This window comes from Helianthus annuus, chromosome 11 (assembly GCF_002127325.2).
Source record: "Helianthus annuus cultivar XRQ/B chromosome 11, HanXRQr2.0-SUNRISE, whole genome shotgun sequence".
Classification (NCBI taxonomy): Eukaryota; Viridiplantae; Streptophyta; class Magnoliopsida; order Asterales; family Asteraceae; genus Helianthus; species Helianthus annuus.
The window spans coordinates 61,891,009-61,906,402 of NC_035443.2; the positions used below are offsets into that span (position 1 = coordinate 61,891,009).

General features: G+C 39.0%; 2 protein-coding genes across 2 annotated transcripts; both read right to left on the bottom strand.

The window, feature by feature from the left end:
* Positions 1 to 1,216: 1,216 nt before the first annotated feature.
* LOC110897672 (tryptophan aminotransferase-related protein 3) lies at positions 1,217 to 3,828 on the bottom strand. Its single transcript, XM_022144409.2, has 5 exons — positions 3,446 to 3,828; positions 2,439 to 2,733; positions 2,064 to 2,350; positions 1,705 to 1,985; positions 1,217 to 1,594 (listed from the first exon to the last, which is right to left on the bottom strand). The coding sequence occupies exons 1-5, from the start codon at positions 3,745 to 3,747 to the stop codon at positions 1,380 to 1,382; spliced, it is 1,380 nt and encodes a 459-aa protein (XP_022000101.1). The 5' UTR covers positions 3,748 to 3,828; the 3' UTR covers positions 1,217 to 1,379.
* Positions 3,829 to 4,570: 742 nt separating this feature from the next.
* On the bottom strand, positions 4,571 to 6,017 carry LOC110900685 (grpE protein homolog 2, mitochondrial). The gene is made up of 6 exons (XM_022147557.2): positions 5,962 to 6,017; positions 5,815 to 5,879; positions 5,252 to 5,463; positions 4,989 to 5,156; positions 4,742 to 4,870; positions 4,571 to 4,651 (listed from the first exon to the last, which is right to left on the bottom strand). The coding sequence occupies exons 1-6, from the start codon at positions 6,015 to 6,017 to the stop codon at positions 4,583 to 4,585; spliced, it is 699 nt and encodes a 232-aa protein (XP_022003249.1). The 3' UTR covers positions 4,571 to 4,582.
* Between the last annotated feature and the right edge of the window lie 9,377 nt (positions 6,018 to 15,394).

Sequence of the window (15,394 nt, forward strand, 5' to 3'; positions counted from 1 at the left end):
TAGAAAACTAACTAAAAAGCCTAAAAAAAGCTAAAAAAACATACCAATTTTTTTTACAATTTTTTATTAAAAATCGCTATTTTTTATATATAAATTAAAAAAAAAACTTGTACTGCACATGTGCATTATATGTGTACTACACATGTGCATTACATGCTTAAAATTAGCTTTTTGAGTTTAGTTTAGTTTTTAGGGTTAGTTTTTTTTGGAGGTTTAGGATTAGGATTAGATTTTTGAGTGTGTGTGTGTGAGGGGGGGGGGGGGAGGAGGGGGGTTTAGGTTTTTGGGGGTGGGTTCAGATTATAGCAATCTAACTTTTTTTTTTCTAAAATATCTAAAGGGATGTTTAAATGCCGATATAGATGTGTTGTATTCTGAAGAACATGGTTGGGTGGTAATGTGTTTCTTCTCTATTATGAATATCTTAAAGATAGGTTAATGACATATAAGGAAGTTTAAAATTGATTATGGAGTAAAATGATAAAATGGTCCCTGAGTTTATGCTACTTTTCTCGCTTCAGTCTAAAAATGAAACTTTTTGTATCTGGGGTACCTGAGGTTTTATTTTTGTTGTCATTTTCATCCAATTGGCAAGTTGGGTTAGAATTTTCTGTTAACTTATCCCCTTTTTGACGTTTTCCTTGTTTAAACGAAGGGTATGATAGTCATTTTATGCCATAATATATTTTAATTAAATGAGAAAAATGATAAAAATGAGTGAAGTTAACAGAAAATTGTAACTCAGCTTATCAATTGGATGAAAATGCCAACAAAAATAAAAACTCAGATACCCAAATATAAAAAAATTCATTTTTTTTACTAAAGTGGCAAAAATATCATAAACTCACACATTTTACTCTTGATCATCATACCCTCAGTGAAAGAACTTGTTCATAAATATAAATAGTGGGGTTGTGTGCTTCAGTATGTGAAATCATGGTATTGTATGATTCAAGTTAGATTTTTGATTTTTACATATGATGTGTGTTTTGTGTGCATTGTATATTCTTGATGTTTTATATGTAAATAGTAGGATTCCCGTGTTTTGCGGCGGGCTTACGGTTCGCATCAACTCGATTCGTTAAAGTATCAACACCGTATCGGCTCGGTTCTTATAGCAACCAAAAGAGATACACCCAAAAGGATATCTTCACGTGTTTTATATTGATCGAAACTATAAAAACAAATATTTTACACAAATGTTAAGCTTTGCACATCCGAATGAATCAAAATCTATTTCTTTTTCAATTACATTTACACACAAGTAGGCAACTAGATCATGATTACCTAAACAATTCCAACAAGCTTATATAATAGGATAATAGATATAACCATTTATTTATTTATTTATTTTTGAAACAAGGATTCATTTGGGCTTTTCACATTGTTTCAACGCTACCATTTTCAAGAGACACTAGCTCGGTGAGTCGTTGCATAAGCATTTCAAAGTCATCTTGGCTCTTTATGAGACTAAGTCGCGTATAACGATTTTTGGCGCTAAACGAGCTTCCACTACGACCTACGATTTTTGATGCTTCTAGCACTGCACCACAATCATCGTCTTCTTCTCTTTCACATTTTACCCATGCATAAGCTGCAATTATTGTATAGTAAACTATGGCGTATAGCACTAGTATAAAAAGGGAGTGTTTGATGTTTAAAAATAACTATCTAACAATTTTGAAACATGAAATTATATTTTACCTGGAGATGGTAGTCTAGTTTCATTATAGAAATTGCAATGTAGTGGATGCCTTTTCTGGATTGAAAATCTTGTTGACTTTGAAAAGATAGAAGTCAACCTATCCCAACGATCCTTCATTTTGTTGTAAGCAAATTCAAATAACGGTTTTCCATCTTTTTCAGTTACTACTTTTAGAAGCTTTAAAACTCTTAGTTGAGTGTCCTTTGAGATCCCCATATCAGCCACTGAGATATAATTTAGAACCTTCTCATATACATCTTTATCTTTTATAATCGCCCACCTATAATTAACATATAAATATGTTCACTTATTTTTAAGTAAAAATATGCAAGAACTTTGTAAACACTTGAATACATACCCAAAACGTACACCGGCGTGACCACTGAGCTTCGAAAGAGTGAAGATCATGAGATCATGGTCTGAAGGGCCCGGGATCGGTGTAAAATGTGGCCAAAAGTAGGCATGATCATGTATCGTCTTCCCTCCGAGAACCGATTTCTTCAACTCCCCATCTGGATTGTTTGGTGAGGTTACAAATTCAACCACATCCATGTTATTTGTTGAATTATTTGATCGCCATGAGTTTGTGTCTCCTCCAAACTCAAAATTCTCGGAGTTAAATAACACGGTTTGGCCTTTATACATCTATAGATCCCCAACAAAAACAACAAATCTAGTTAAAAAAAAAAATCAAATGAGAGTAAATATTTCTGTAGATTTTAAGACTTGTTACCGGATAATACGGTATGGTAGCGAGGACGTTGGATGGTGAAGAAGAGTTTTCAGAGGAAAGAGCATAAAGTGCTGCGGTTAGAAGTTGGGATGACCCGACACCAAAGACCATGTATCGTCCTTCAGTGATTGCATTCCCGACAATAGAATGTAGTTTGCGAATGTAATATTCGAGCTCTGTTGACATCATAGTGTAGTCATCGTATCGATAACTCATACGATGCCACCCTGGTATGAGGATTGAACTATCGGCTACATTTTGCATCCAAAATGGCTCAAGGAATAGAGGATCCCCACTGCAAAATGCATATAAGTCACATTTTTAAGAATAAAAATAATGTTATATGTATATTGCGTATTTACACCCTAAAATTCATGTTCGGATTCTAATATATATGATTGTTTAGAATTCTGATATATACGAGAAAGGAAGTTTTGAACAAATGGTTTCGTTTTCGTGACGTTACAACAAGTAACTAAATTGTTGATGCAGATCGACTCAATCACCGGCCACTTGTCACTAACTGCGATTGTATGTTATTTGTTGCCATGGTCGCTTATATATACTAGGGATTAGGTGATGGTTCATGATAATCACAACATGTCGCAAGTAACCACCATTTGAACCATCATGACTCTTGAACCAAGCATCATGACTCATAGGTTTGAACAGTTCTAGAATAATTCATTTGTCATAACAAATAGGACCAAACAAATCGATCCAACTTAGCCTTTCGAACAAACTAACATGAACTGTCAAGACCCTAAACCTACTAAGGGGAAGTTTGTTTCAGCTCTAGACCTCTTGTTGGTTCAGTACTTAATGGTTCGGACTGTTTGTTTCGCAAGCAGATGTGTGAATGGTTAAGACATTTGCTTCTGAATGGTTAACATTACTGGTTCAACAGTTACCGGCCCCTTTCAGAAGTTGCGAAACAACCCTTAACTCTTTCTGGACCATTGCACCCTAACTCTTAACAACAAAGTCAAGAGAAAGAAAGAAATCACCTGTCAGCATCTGCAACACATTCAGGAGATAATTCAGAGCAATCAGGGCCTCCATAACAATCATAGCACTCACACACAGGTTGACCGTCATATATCAAACCTTCTAGGAAAGCTCTACCATGGCCTGAGCAAGAGATCGCCGCAACAGCCTCCGCCTCCGCCGCTGCTTTCTCACTCCAAGTCAACGACAACTGGTGACTAATCTCCTGATTATTCTCTCCACCTGCATAGATATATATACTAAGTAATATATTGATTGTTATAGAAATCAAGAGACATATTCCATAACAATATTTTTTCATATTTCAATTAGATTTTGCAGGCTTGAAAAAGGGCAAACTTGTCGGTTAAAGAGTTGAATATTGTGAATTATTGTGGTAGGAATACTATAAGATCAAATATTAATGGTGTGCATTTGATGAGCTCTGACATTGTAGGTCTCACGCTTTGCTGGAGAGAAAGAAATATCTTCTTGGCGCACGTGGGTAAATGCAAATGTTGGTGGACGCCACCACTAAAAAGTTTAGTTTTTTGTTTTTGATATTTTCTTTTTCTTGATTATATTTTATATGAGATGTATTAACGAGTTTTACACCATATGTTTTACTAGCTTATGATATTTATTATTTATTTCAAAAATTATAATTAGATAAATTAAAAAGGTATGTAATGCTTTATATGATAAAAAGTTAAAACAAAAGTTATGTTTAAAAAAGGGTTTTATAATATCCTTTTGCATAAAATGTTTATTTTTCTTTATATATTCTACTAACTAGGTTATTACCCGAGATTGCATTCCGGGCTTGAGAAAGTTTTTTATATTAAAAACTATATCTGATTAATATATAAATTAGATCACACAAAAAGAAGTATGACATATTAAAACTTTAAACCAAACCCGCGGCATCACATTCTAAGTTGGAAAAGATATCTATACTCTATACAACGAACTAATGTTTCGGGAGACTTGACGTAATTATGTTTTATTACAGTTGATACAAAAATGAAGTAAATAAAAAATCTTAAAGTACTTTTTCCCTCGGAGTTTATCCTGGTCCTAACATGACAAAACGTTATAAAAAAAATCCTCGAACAGTATCACTATGAGGCAACACTATCGATCAAGCATCTGTTACTTTATTCCGCCTTTATGATCACACCAACTTCAGCAGGTCGTATTATTCGATCATGGAGCGTGTATCCTGCCTGCAAAACCAAAAGAAAAACATGATCGAGTACGACTATGCATCAGGTCACAACTAAAACCATAGGAAAAATTTTGGTTTTTTTTTTTACCTTGAGAACAACCGCAACAGTATTGGGAGCCTTGGTATTATCTGGCACTTGAAACACTGCATTATGCCTGTGTGGATCGAACTCCTTGTTTGTTGGATCATATTTCTCCACTCCAAATTTCTTGAAAACCTGAAAACCAACAAACCTTCTAAATTAAGAAAAACCTGATCATTTATAAAAATTACAAAAGGTGTTCGGTAGACTCGTTTTGAGGGTACACAATTATAATTTATAAAAAATATGTTACCTCTGCTAGCTGTTTTTCGGTCATCTCGACGCCTTCAAGAAGCGTTTTTAAAAGCGGAACGGCTCCAGTAGTGTCCTTAGATGCATCGATCTTAGCAAAACTCTCTTTTACAACCGAAGAAGCTCTATCCAGATTATCTGCAACATCCAGTAAACTCTTTGCAAAATTCTGCACCATGAAAAGCATAAAACATCAAAATAAGAGCACGAAAAATACTTCTAAGTTTTTAACAAAAAAAAAAAATATAGTCGATAATATCGAACCTGAATTGCAAACTTTTTAGAGTTATCTGTCTCTCTTTTGGTCCTGTCCATGATGTTTTCCATATTTGCATACGTTCGAAGAACTTTATCTTTCATTTTCTCAATCTCATCTTGCCGCTTTGTAGCATTATTTATAAAATTATGTATTTCAGCAGATGACGATCTTTTTGTATAAGATTCTGAGTTGTTCCCGTTTCCTTTGAGATGGTACCCTATTAAACAAAAGAAAAATTATACCAATCCACTGTTTTGGGTTAAAATAGTGTTTTAAAACCACTGTTTTGGGTTAAAACATTGTTTTGAAACCACTTTTGGGTTAAAACAGTGTTTTGAAACCACTGTTGGGTTAAAACAGTGTTTTGAAACCACTTTTGGGTTAAAACAGTTGTTTCCTTTGAGATGCTACCCTATTAAACAAAAGAAAAATTATACCAATCCACTGTTTTAGGTTAAAACAGTGTTTTAAAACCACTGTTTTGGGTTAAAATAGTGTTTTGAAATCACTGTTAGGTTAAAACAGTGTTTTAAAACCACTTTCGGGTTAAAACAGTGGTTTCAAACACCTGTTTGAAAAAATCCCCATAGAAAACTTGCTGAAAAGTACTTTAAAAATCCCTTCACTTGCTTCCTAAAAACAGTTGAAAAAACAGTTAAAACATTATGATATCATTACAACGGGCGCAATACAAAGTTTTCGAACTTTTAAGTACTTTTCCATGTCATCTCCCTGACTATGAAACCTGTTAATAAGAACTCCGGTCGCCATCCCACTTGGAAATATTAACTTATAGTCAACAATCAAAACCTACAGATAACCAAATGAAGCTTCATTAGTATAGTATATTCAAATTCTTAAACACATCTGATATTTATAACTAAAACATAATATAACATAAGTTTAAAATGTGACAACTCGAGTTTCCGAGATTCCACTTTCGCATTTATTGCACGTTAACTGTTTGTCTAGTTGCTTACTTACACAATTTGTTTGCTTTGTAACTGTATACGTTTTGATTTGATAAAGTGTATTGTGATTGTTGCATGGTTATGTGTTATTTCACGAATGATTTGACAAATACATGAACTTGGTGATGAAACTGTAAATTGTATGTCTTGTGCTTGTATTATGTAATAGATAATACTTAAGGGTGTTTAGTGTTAATAGTAAAAATAAAACAAAACCCCTTAACCCTAATCATTCTCACCAATTTCAATCATACGGCATTTCAATTCATCCTCTCTACAACCATTCTTCTCATCACTCTTGGTTATCATTCTTGGCTACACAAGTTCTCTTGCATCACTTTTGATCTCTCTTCATCTAGAATCAATCTAAGGTAAACGTTTAATGATTTCGTGTTGTTAATCCTTGATTATGTGATTCATGCAAAACCCTAGTTCTACATATAATGATTCTGTGTTTATTGGTCAATTCTGATTATCGTGAAATGATTATGATTAGTTGTGTAATCACTTGCCTGACAATGAGATGCAAGATATGTTAGGACTGTTGATTGTTAATTGGATTACAGCACTGGCCAATGTATGAAATTAGGGTTTCTTGATGGTAAAACGTAACTGTTACATTGCATTTGAATGTTCGCATGATTGATGTTTGGCCCGAGTTTTGATGATTTCTCATGAGGTCCGACTTTTGTTTGTTATATGGTCCGAATTATTTTGTTATCATGAATGGTCCGAATTTTTGATTAAGGAAGGATATTAGGTCCGAGTTTTAACATGATGCCTTGTCCGAGTTTATGCTTGATGCTTGTCTGAATTTTTTGTAAAGTAATAACAAGGTCCGAGTTTTAAGAGGGGGAGGTTGGTCCGAATTTTATAGGTAATACATGTCCGACCTTATGCTTGATATAAAGGTCCGAATTTTAGGCAAGGCTTGAAAGGGGTCCGAATTTTGTAAGTGTATTAAGGGGGTCCGAGTTTTTATAAGGGGAAGGTTGTCCGAACTTTATAAGATATACAAGGTCCAAACTTCATAAGTTATACACGGTTCAAACTTTACAAGTGATGTGTAGTCTGAGCTTTGTTAATGTTTATATAGTCCGAGTTTGTTGAGTTGTTAACAGAATCAAGTAAATGTTGAACTAAAAACACTTATCCTGCCACCACTGTATGTATGTTACTGTATGTTACTTATCCTGCCACCATTGTATGTATGTTACTGTATGCTACTTACTGTATGTTGCTGTATGTTACGGTATGTTACCGTGCAATCTTTGGCATGTCAATCGGTAAACAATTAGCACACGGAACACAGTTGTTTGGATACCAAGGACTTGTAAACCCTAATTGAATATAAACACTTACATCAAGTTTATGTGCAATGTACCCTAGGTCGTGTGTAACGGACCTAATCATTTATTTACACTAGAAGCACTAACAAACCGAGCAAACCAAGGTGAGTTCACACTCTTACCAAGGCATGGGATTCCCGGTGGGTAGGGAATGGGATTGTACTTACACTATTACTAAACTATCTACCATCGTCCTTGGATGCGAAGGATACATACGTAAAACCTACGTATACTTGTACTCATCACTGTCCTCAGGTTGCGAAGGACACTTACGTAAAACCTACGTAAACTTATACTCGCTACTGCCTCGGGTTGTGACAGGCACTTACGTAAAACCTACGTAAACCCCCGTGTACCACTGTCCTCGGTTTGTGAAGGACACTTACGTAAAACCTACATAAACCTTGTACGTACTACTGTTCTCGGGTTAAGAAGAACACTTATGGTTACAAATAGTCTAGTGTATATGCAACTATGGGAAGCCCCCACCAATAGAACATACTATCGGCCCAGTAGAGCCACACGTCACGAAACAAACTTGCTATTACGAACTTACTTACTGTGAACTCGCTCAACTAGTTGTTGACTCTCTGTTTCATGCCTTGCAGGTCGTTAGGTATACATGGAGCTTGCACTGGGAGGCGCGGTCGTTGTGGACAAGGATCGTGAATGCTTTGATTAAACATTATTACATTACATACTTTATTCATGTTGGGCTTTTACTCATATGCTTCAGCTAAACGTTGTATTTATACTTATGATTTGAACACCTTTCATATGGATTGGTTTGGTTAAATTACATTTACTTTTACTATTTACATTGTTCTATATGATTGGTGGCTTGATCCTGGTCAGTCACGCCTCCAAGCGGTAATACTCCGCGGGTGGATTTTGGGGGTGTGACAGATTGGTATCAGAGCCATTGGTTATAGAGAACTTGGTTTTAATAAGTCAAAAACGTTTTTATTAAAACCAGACTATAACCAGTACAGTGCTCAACGATCCACAACGACGCCTCGCTCCACGTACAAGACTCAACATCCTAGGTAATAAGGTTTATGTTTATTGCCTACATGCTAGAATTTCATAGAACTTTGCTCGTGGTATGCTTAGATTACATTGCCTACTATTCGTTATTGCTTGAGAACACTTGTGTGCTTACTCTCTTCTGTCATCGCACTATTCGCGAACCTCTCTCACATATGTTATATTTGCTATGAAGATCATGGCCGGACGTATTAACTTGACACAAGCCCAGTTGACGGCTCTTATCAACGAACAAGTTGCTGCTGCACTTGCAGCTGCACAAGCAGGAGGTATACCCTGCAGTCGTAACTCACACTAGGATCTTTAGATCCTACATTCCTAAACCAACTCTTGTGTTTAACCTTGTCCTGTTCTTATATACACAACAGGTCAACACGCTCCGCCACCTGTTTGCACTTTTAAGAATTTCATGGAATGTCGTCCAAGCACGTTCAGTGGCACGGAGGGAGCAGTGGGACTCCTCCACTGTTTTGAAAAGCTCGAGTCTGTGTTTGAAATGTGTGAATGGCCTGAGGCTCGCAGGGTGAAGTACGCCACTGGCACACTGGAAGGAATCGCGCTGACTTGGTGGAACGCGCAAGTCCAACTGTTAGGATTGGCAGCTGCTAACGCCAATCCTTGGAATGATTTCAAGGAGCTGATTAAACGGGAATACTGCACATGTGACGACATCCACAAGTTAGAAGTGGAGTTCTTTCATTTGAAGATGACTGGGTCGGAAATTGAGGCATACACTAAAAGGTCAAACGAGCTGGCCGTTCTGTGTCCAACTATGGTGGACCCTCCTATCAGACGCATTGAGTTGTATCTCAAGGGGTTGGCACCAGAAATTCAAAGCCACGTGACATCGGCCAACCTTGCTAACATCTAGGATATTCAGCGCCTTGCTCATCGCCTCACGGATCAGGCAGTGGAACAAGACTGGCTGCCTAAGCGCATTAGCGCTACTGCTACCGTTACCACTTCTGCTACTCCTACTACCCCCAGTGACAACAATAGAAAATGGGAGGGGGATTCCAGCAATGGTTCAGCTTCAGTTCAGTCTTAGGTGCAGCAGCGAAAGACTGACAACTATCAGAGCCCTAGTCAGCAATCTTCAGGCAGTCACAGGCAGGGTGGTTATCGAGGGAACTTCCCAAGGTGTAACAATTGTAACAGACACCACAGTGGCCAGTGCAACAAGGGTCGTTGCCAGATGTGTCTCAAGATGGGTCATGAGGCCAAGGATTGTAGGAGCCCGCGGCCTGTGAATCAGAATCAGCAACAGCAGCAAACACCACAGAATCAGCAACAGGGCAACAAGGGATGTTTTCATTGTGGCGCTGAAGGTCATTTCAAAAGACACTGCCCTCAGTTAAACCGAAACCAGAACAACAACAACAATAATAACCAAGGCAACGGAAACAACAACGGTGGGAACAACAACGGAAATGAAGCTAGGGGACGTGCATTTGTGCTGGGGCAGGGTGATGCCAGGATTAATCCCAACGTAGTTATGGGTAAGTTTCTACTTGACGACTTTTATGTTACTGTATTGTTTGATTCGGGTGCGGATACAAGTTATGTGTCTTTGAAAGTTAGCCAAATGTTAAAACGTGCACCAACTCTCCTAAACACCAAACATGTCGTAGAGTTAGCTAATGGTAAAAGTCTAGAGGCCACACACATAGTTCAGGGTTGTAAACTTATCCTCGCTGGTCAGACTTTCTCTATCGACCTCATTCCTATAGTTCTGGGTAGTTTTGACATCGTCATTGGTATGGATTGGTTATCTAAGCAGCAAGCAGAGATCCTATGTAAGGAGAAGATCATTCGTATTCCTCGTTCTGGTAAGGAACCTCTCGAAGTTCAAGGCGACAAGAGTGGTGCTGTGGTTGGCATCATCTCCTTCCTGAAGGCTCAGAAATGTTTACGAAAGGGTCACACTGCCATTTTAGCACTAGTTACTGATGCATCAACGAAAGAGAAAAGAAAAGAGGATATCCCAGTTGTACGCGATTTTCCTCAAGTGTTTCCTGAAGATTTACCTGGGCTACCGCCTCATCGCCAGGTCGAGTTTCAAGTCGAGCTAGCTCCAGGAGCAGCACCTATAGCTCGTGCACCATATCGTTTAGCTCCAACTGAACTGGAAGAACTGTCAAAGCAACTCCAAGAGCTCTTGGATAAGGGCTTTATTCGTCCTAGTTCTTCGCCTTGGGGAGCTCCAGTACTGCTTGTGAAGAAGAAAGATGGAACTTTCAGGATGTGCATAGACTACCGCGAACTGAACAAGGTGACAGTGAAGAACCGCTACCCTCTGCCGCGTATTGATGACTTGTTCGACCAGTTGCAAGGGTCGAGCTACTACTCCAAGATAGACTTGAGGTCAGGTTACCATCAGCTGAGAGTCCGGGATGAGGACGTCTCTAAGACAGCATTCAGAACTCGCTACGGCCACTACGAGTTTCTAGTCATGCCATTCGGGTTAACAAATGCACCGGCAGTCTTCATGGATCTTATGAACAGAGGGTGCAAGCCTTACCTAGACAAGTTTGTGATTGTTTTCATCGACTACATCTTGATCTACTCCAAGAGTCAGGAGGAGCACGAGCAGCATCTACGTCTTATCTTGGAACTTCTTCAAAAGGAACAACTGTACGCTAAGTTTTCAAAATGCGACTTCTCGCTTCGTGAAGTTCACTTTTTGGGCCATGTGGTAAACAAGGATGGGATTCATGTTGATCCATCCAAGGTAGATTCGATCAGGAACTGGCCTGCACAGCGTACACCAATGGAAATACGCCAATTCTTGGGTTTGGCGGGCTATTACAGACGATTCATCAAAGACTTATCAAAGATCGCGCAGCCGCTTACTCTACTGACACAGAAAGGTGTTACCTATCGTTGGGGTAATACACAAGAAACGGCTTTTCAGTACCTAAAGGATAGGCTATGCAGCGCACCTATTCTCTTATTGCCAGAGGGCACAGATGATTTTGTGGTCTATTGCGACGCGTCGATTCAAGGTCTTGGTTGTGTATTGATGCAAAGGGATAAAGTCATTGCCTACGCTTCGCGGCAACTTAAAGTTCACGAACAGAACTATACTACGCACGATTTAGAGCTGGGAGCTGTTGTTTTCGCGCTTAAGATATGGCGACACTACCTGTACGGTACCAAGTGCACTATCTACACCGATCACAGGAGTCTCGAGCATATTTTTAAGTAGAAGGAATTGAACATGCGGCAACGTCGATGGGTTGAACTACTGAACGATTACGAATGTGCCATCAAGTACCATCCAGGCAAAGCCAATGTTGTGGCTGACGCTCTCAGTGGAAAAGATACTTTACCTAGGCGCGTGCGAGCACTACAGCTTACTATTCAGTCTAGTCTTCCTGCACAGATACGAGATGCTCAGGTAGAAGCATTGAAACCAGAAAACGTCAGGGCTGAAGCCCTACGCGGCTCAAGGCAACGCTTAGAACAAAGGGAAGACGGCGCCTACTATGTAACAGGACGCATTTGGGTTCCACATTATGGCAACTTACGCGAGCTGGTAATGGATGAAGCTCACAAGTCTCGCTACTCGGTACATCCAGCTTCGGACAAAATGTACCACGATCTTAGAACTACGTAATGGTGGCCTAGCATGAAGGCCCACATAGCAACTTACGTTGGCAAGTGTTTGACCTGTGCGAGGGTCAAGACGGAGTACCAGAAACCCTCAGGCCTACTTCAGCAACCCAAGATACCACAGTGGAAATGGGAAGAAATTTCCATGGATTTTGTTACTGGCCTGCCTAGATCCCAGCGTGGGAATGATACTATTTGGGTGATCGTAGATCGACTCACAAAGTCTGCTCATTTCTTGGCAATCAAAGAAACGGATAAGTTCTCTACCTTAGCAGACGTCTACTTGAAAGAAGTTGTTTCGAGGCATGGAGTGCCAATCTCTATTATCTCAGATCGTGATGCACGGTTCACTTCAGAACTATGGCAAGCAATGCACAAATATTTTGGCTCTCGATAAGACATGAGCACAGCTTACCACCCTCAGACAGATGGACAGTCTGAACACACTATCCAGACTTTAGAAGATATGCTTCGGGCGTGTGTTATCGATTTCGGCAACAGCTGGGAAAACACCTCCCTTTAGTGGAGTTTTCGTACAATAACAGTTACCACACCAGCATACAAGCCACTCCATTCGAGGCATTGTACGGACGTAAATGCCGATCACCTCTCTGTTGGGCAGAGGTGGGGGATAGTCAAATCACAGGTCCAGAAATGGTAGTTGATGCTACTGAACGGATTGCACAGATACGACAATGCATGGCGGCAGCTCGCGACCGTCAGAAAAGTTACGCTGATAAGCGCAGGAAACCACTCAAGTTCCAAGTTGGGGATCGAGTGCTACTCAAAGTCTCACCCTGGAAGGGTGTAGTTCGTTTTGGTAAATAGGGCAAGCTCAATCCGCGGTATGTTGGACCGTTCGAAATCATCGAAAGAATAGGCAAAGTGGCCTACAAACTGAACCTACCAGCAGAACTCGGTGCAGTTCATAACGTTTTCCACGTGTCGAATCTGAAGAAGTGTTTGTCAGATGAGACCCTCATAGTTCCTTTGAAGGAGCTCACTATCGACGAACAGTTGCATTTCGTCGAGGAACCTGTTGAAATCACGGACCGGGATGTTAAGGTCCTCAAGAACACCAGAATACCCCTTGTACGAGTTCGTTGGAACTCCCGTCGTGGCCCAGAGTATACCTGGGAACGAGAAGACCAAATGGAACTCAAATATCCCCAGTTATTTCAGAACAATGAAACTACTACTGAGGCCGAAGCTACTACAGAATTTCGGGACGAAATTCCAAATCAACGGGGGGATGATGTGACACCCCAGAAAAACCAGTAAACGATACAACTTAACTAGCTTCCTCAGTAACCGCATGCTAAATTTCGGGACGAAATTTCTTTCAAGTTGGGGATAATGTGACAGCTCGAGTTTCCGAGATTCCACTTTCGCATTTATTGCACATTGACTGTTTGTCTAGTTGCTTACTTACACAATTTGTTTGCTTTGTAACTGTATACGTTTTGATTTGATAAAGTGTATTGTGATTGTTGCATGGTTATGTGTTATTTCACGAATGATTTGACAAATACATGAACTTGGTGATTAAACTGTAAATTGTATGTCTTGTGCTTGTAGTATGTAATAGATAATACTTAAGGGTGTTTAGTGTTAATAGTAAAAATAAAACAAAACCCCTTAACCCTAATCATTCTCACCAATTTCAATCATACGGCGTTTCAATTCATCCTCTCTACAACCATTCTTCTCATCATTCTTGGTTATCATTCTTGGCTACACAAGTTCTCTTGCATCACTTTTGATCTCTCCTCATCTAGAATCAATCTAAGGTAAACGTTTAATGATTTCATGTTGTTAATCCTTGATTATGTGATTCATGCAAAACCCTAGTTCTACATATAATGATTCTGTATTTATTGGTCAATTCTGATTATCGTGAAATGATTATGATTAGTTGTGTAATCACTTGCCTGACAATGAGATGCATGATATGTTAGGACTGTTGATTGTTAATTGGATTACAGCACTGGACAATGTATGAAATTAGGGTTTCTTGATCGTAAAACGTAACTGTTACATTGCATTTGAATGTTCGCATGATTGATGTTTGGCCCGAGTTTTGATGATTTCTCATGAGGTCCGACTTTTGTTTGTTATATGGTCTGAATTATTTTGTTATCATGAATGGTCCGAATTTTAGATTAAGGAAGGATATTAGGTCCGAGTTTTAACATGATTTCTTGTCCGAGTTTATGGTTGATGCTTGTCCGAATTTTTTGTAAAGTAATAACAAGGTCCGAGTTTTAAGAGGGGGAGGTTGGTCCGAATTTTATAGGTAATACATGTCCGACCTTATGCTTGATATAAAGGTCTGAATTTTTGGCAAGGCTTGAAAGGGGTCCGAATTTTGTAAGTGTATTAAGGGGGTCCGAGTTTTTATAAGGGGAGGGTTGTCCGAACTTTATAAGATATACAAGGTCCAAACTTCATAAGTTATACATGGTTCGAACTTTATAAGTGATGTGTAGTCTGAGCTTTGTTAATGTTTATATAGTCAGAGTTTGTTGAGTTGTTAACAGAATCAAGTAAATGTTGAACTAAAAACACTTATCCTGCCACCACTGTATGTATGTTACTGTATGTTACTTATCCTGCCACCATTGTATGTATGTTACTGTATGCTACTTACTGTATGTGCTGTATGTTACGGTACGTTACCGTGCAATCTTTGGCATGTCAATCGGTAAACAATTAGCACACGGAACACAGTTGTTTGGATACAAAGGACTTGTAAACCCTAATTGAATATAAACACTTACATCGAGTTTATGTGCAATGTACCCTAGGTCGTGTGTAACGGACCTAATCATTTATTTACACTAGAAGCACTAACAAACCGAGCAAACCAAGGTGAGTTCACACTCTTACCAAGGCATGGGATTCCCGGTGGGTAGGGAATGGGATTGAAAGAATGGGATTGTACTTACACTATTACTAAACTATCTACCATCGTCCTCGGATGCGAAGGATACATACGTAAAACCTACATATACTTGTACTCATCACTGTCCTCAGGTTGCGAAGGACACTTACGTAAAACCTACGTAAACTTATACTCGCTACTGCCTCGGGTTGTGACAGGCACTTACGTAAAACCTACGTAAACCCCCGCGTACCACTGTCCTCGGTTTGTGAAGGACACTTA

What these genes read in the sequence shown, in the direction of transcription:
- LOC110897672 (XM_022144409.2), bottom strand. Translation starts at nt 3,747, where the DNA reads ATGAAAAAATATTGTTATGGAATATGTCTCTTGATTTCTATAACAATC. An exon ending in CACGCCGGTGTACGTTTTGG is followed by an intron (nt 1,986 to 2,063) that starts GTATGTATTCAA and finishes TGTTAATTATAG; the next exon opens with GTGGGCGATTATAAAAGATA. An exon ending in AACTAGACTACCATCTCCAG is followed by an intron (nt 1,595 to 1,704) that starts GTAAAATATAAT and finishes CAATAATTGCAG; the next exon opens with CTTATGCATGGGTAAAATGT.
- LOC110900685 (XM_022147557.2), bottom strand. Translation starts at nt 6,017, where the DNA reads ATGGCGACCGGAGTTCTTATTAACAGGTTTCATAGTCAGGGAGATGAC. An exon ending in CTAAAAAGTTTGCAATTCAG is followed by an intron (nt 5,157 to 5,251) that starts GTTCGATATTAT and finishes TTCATGGTGCAG; the next exon opens with AATTTTGCAAAGAGTTTACT. An exon ending in CCGAAAAACAGCTAGCAGAG is followed by an intron (nt 4,871 to 4,988) that starts GTAACATATTTT and finishes GTTGGTTTTCAG; the next exon opens with GTTTTCAAGAAATTTGGAGT.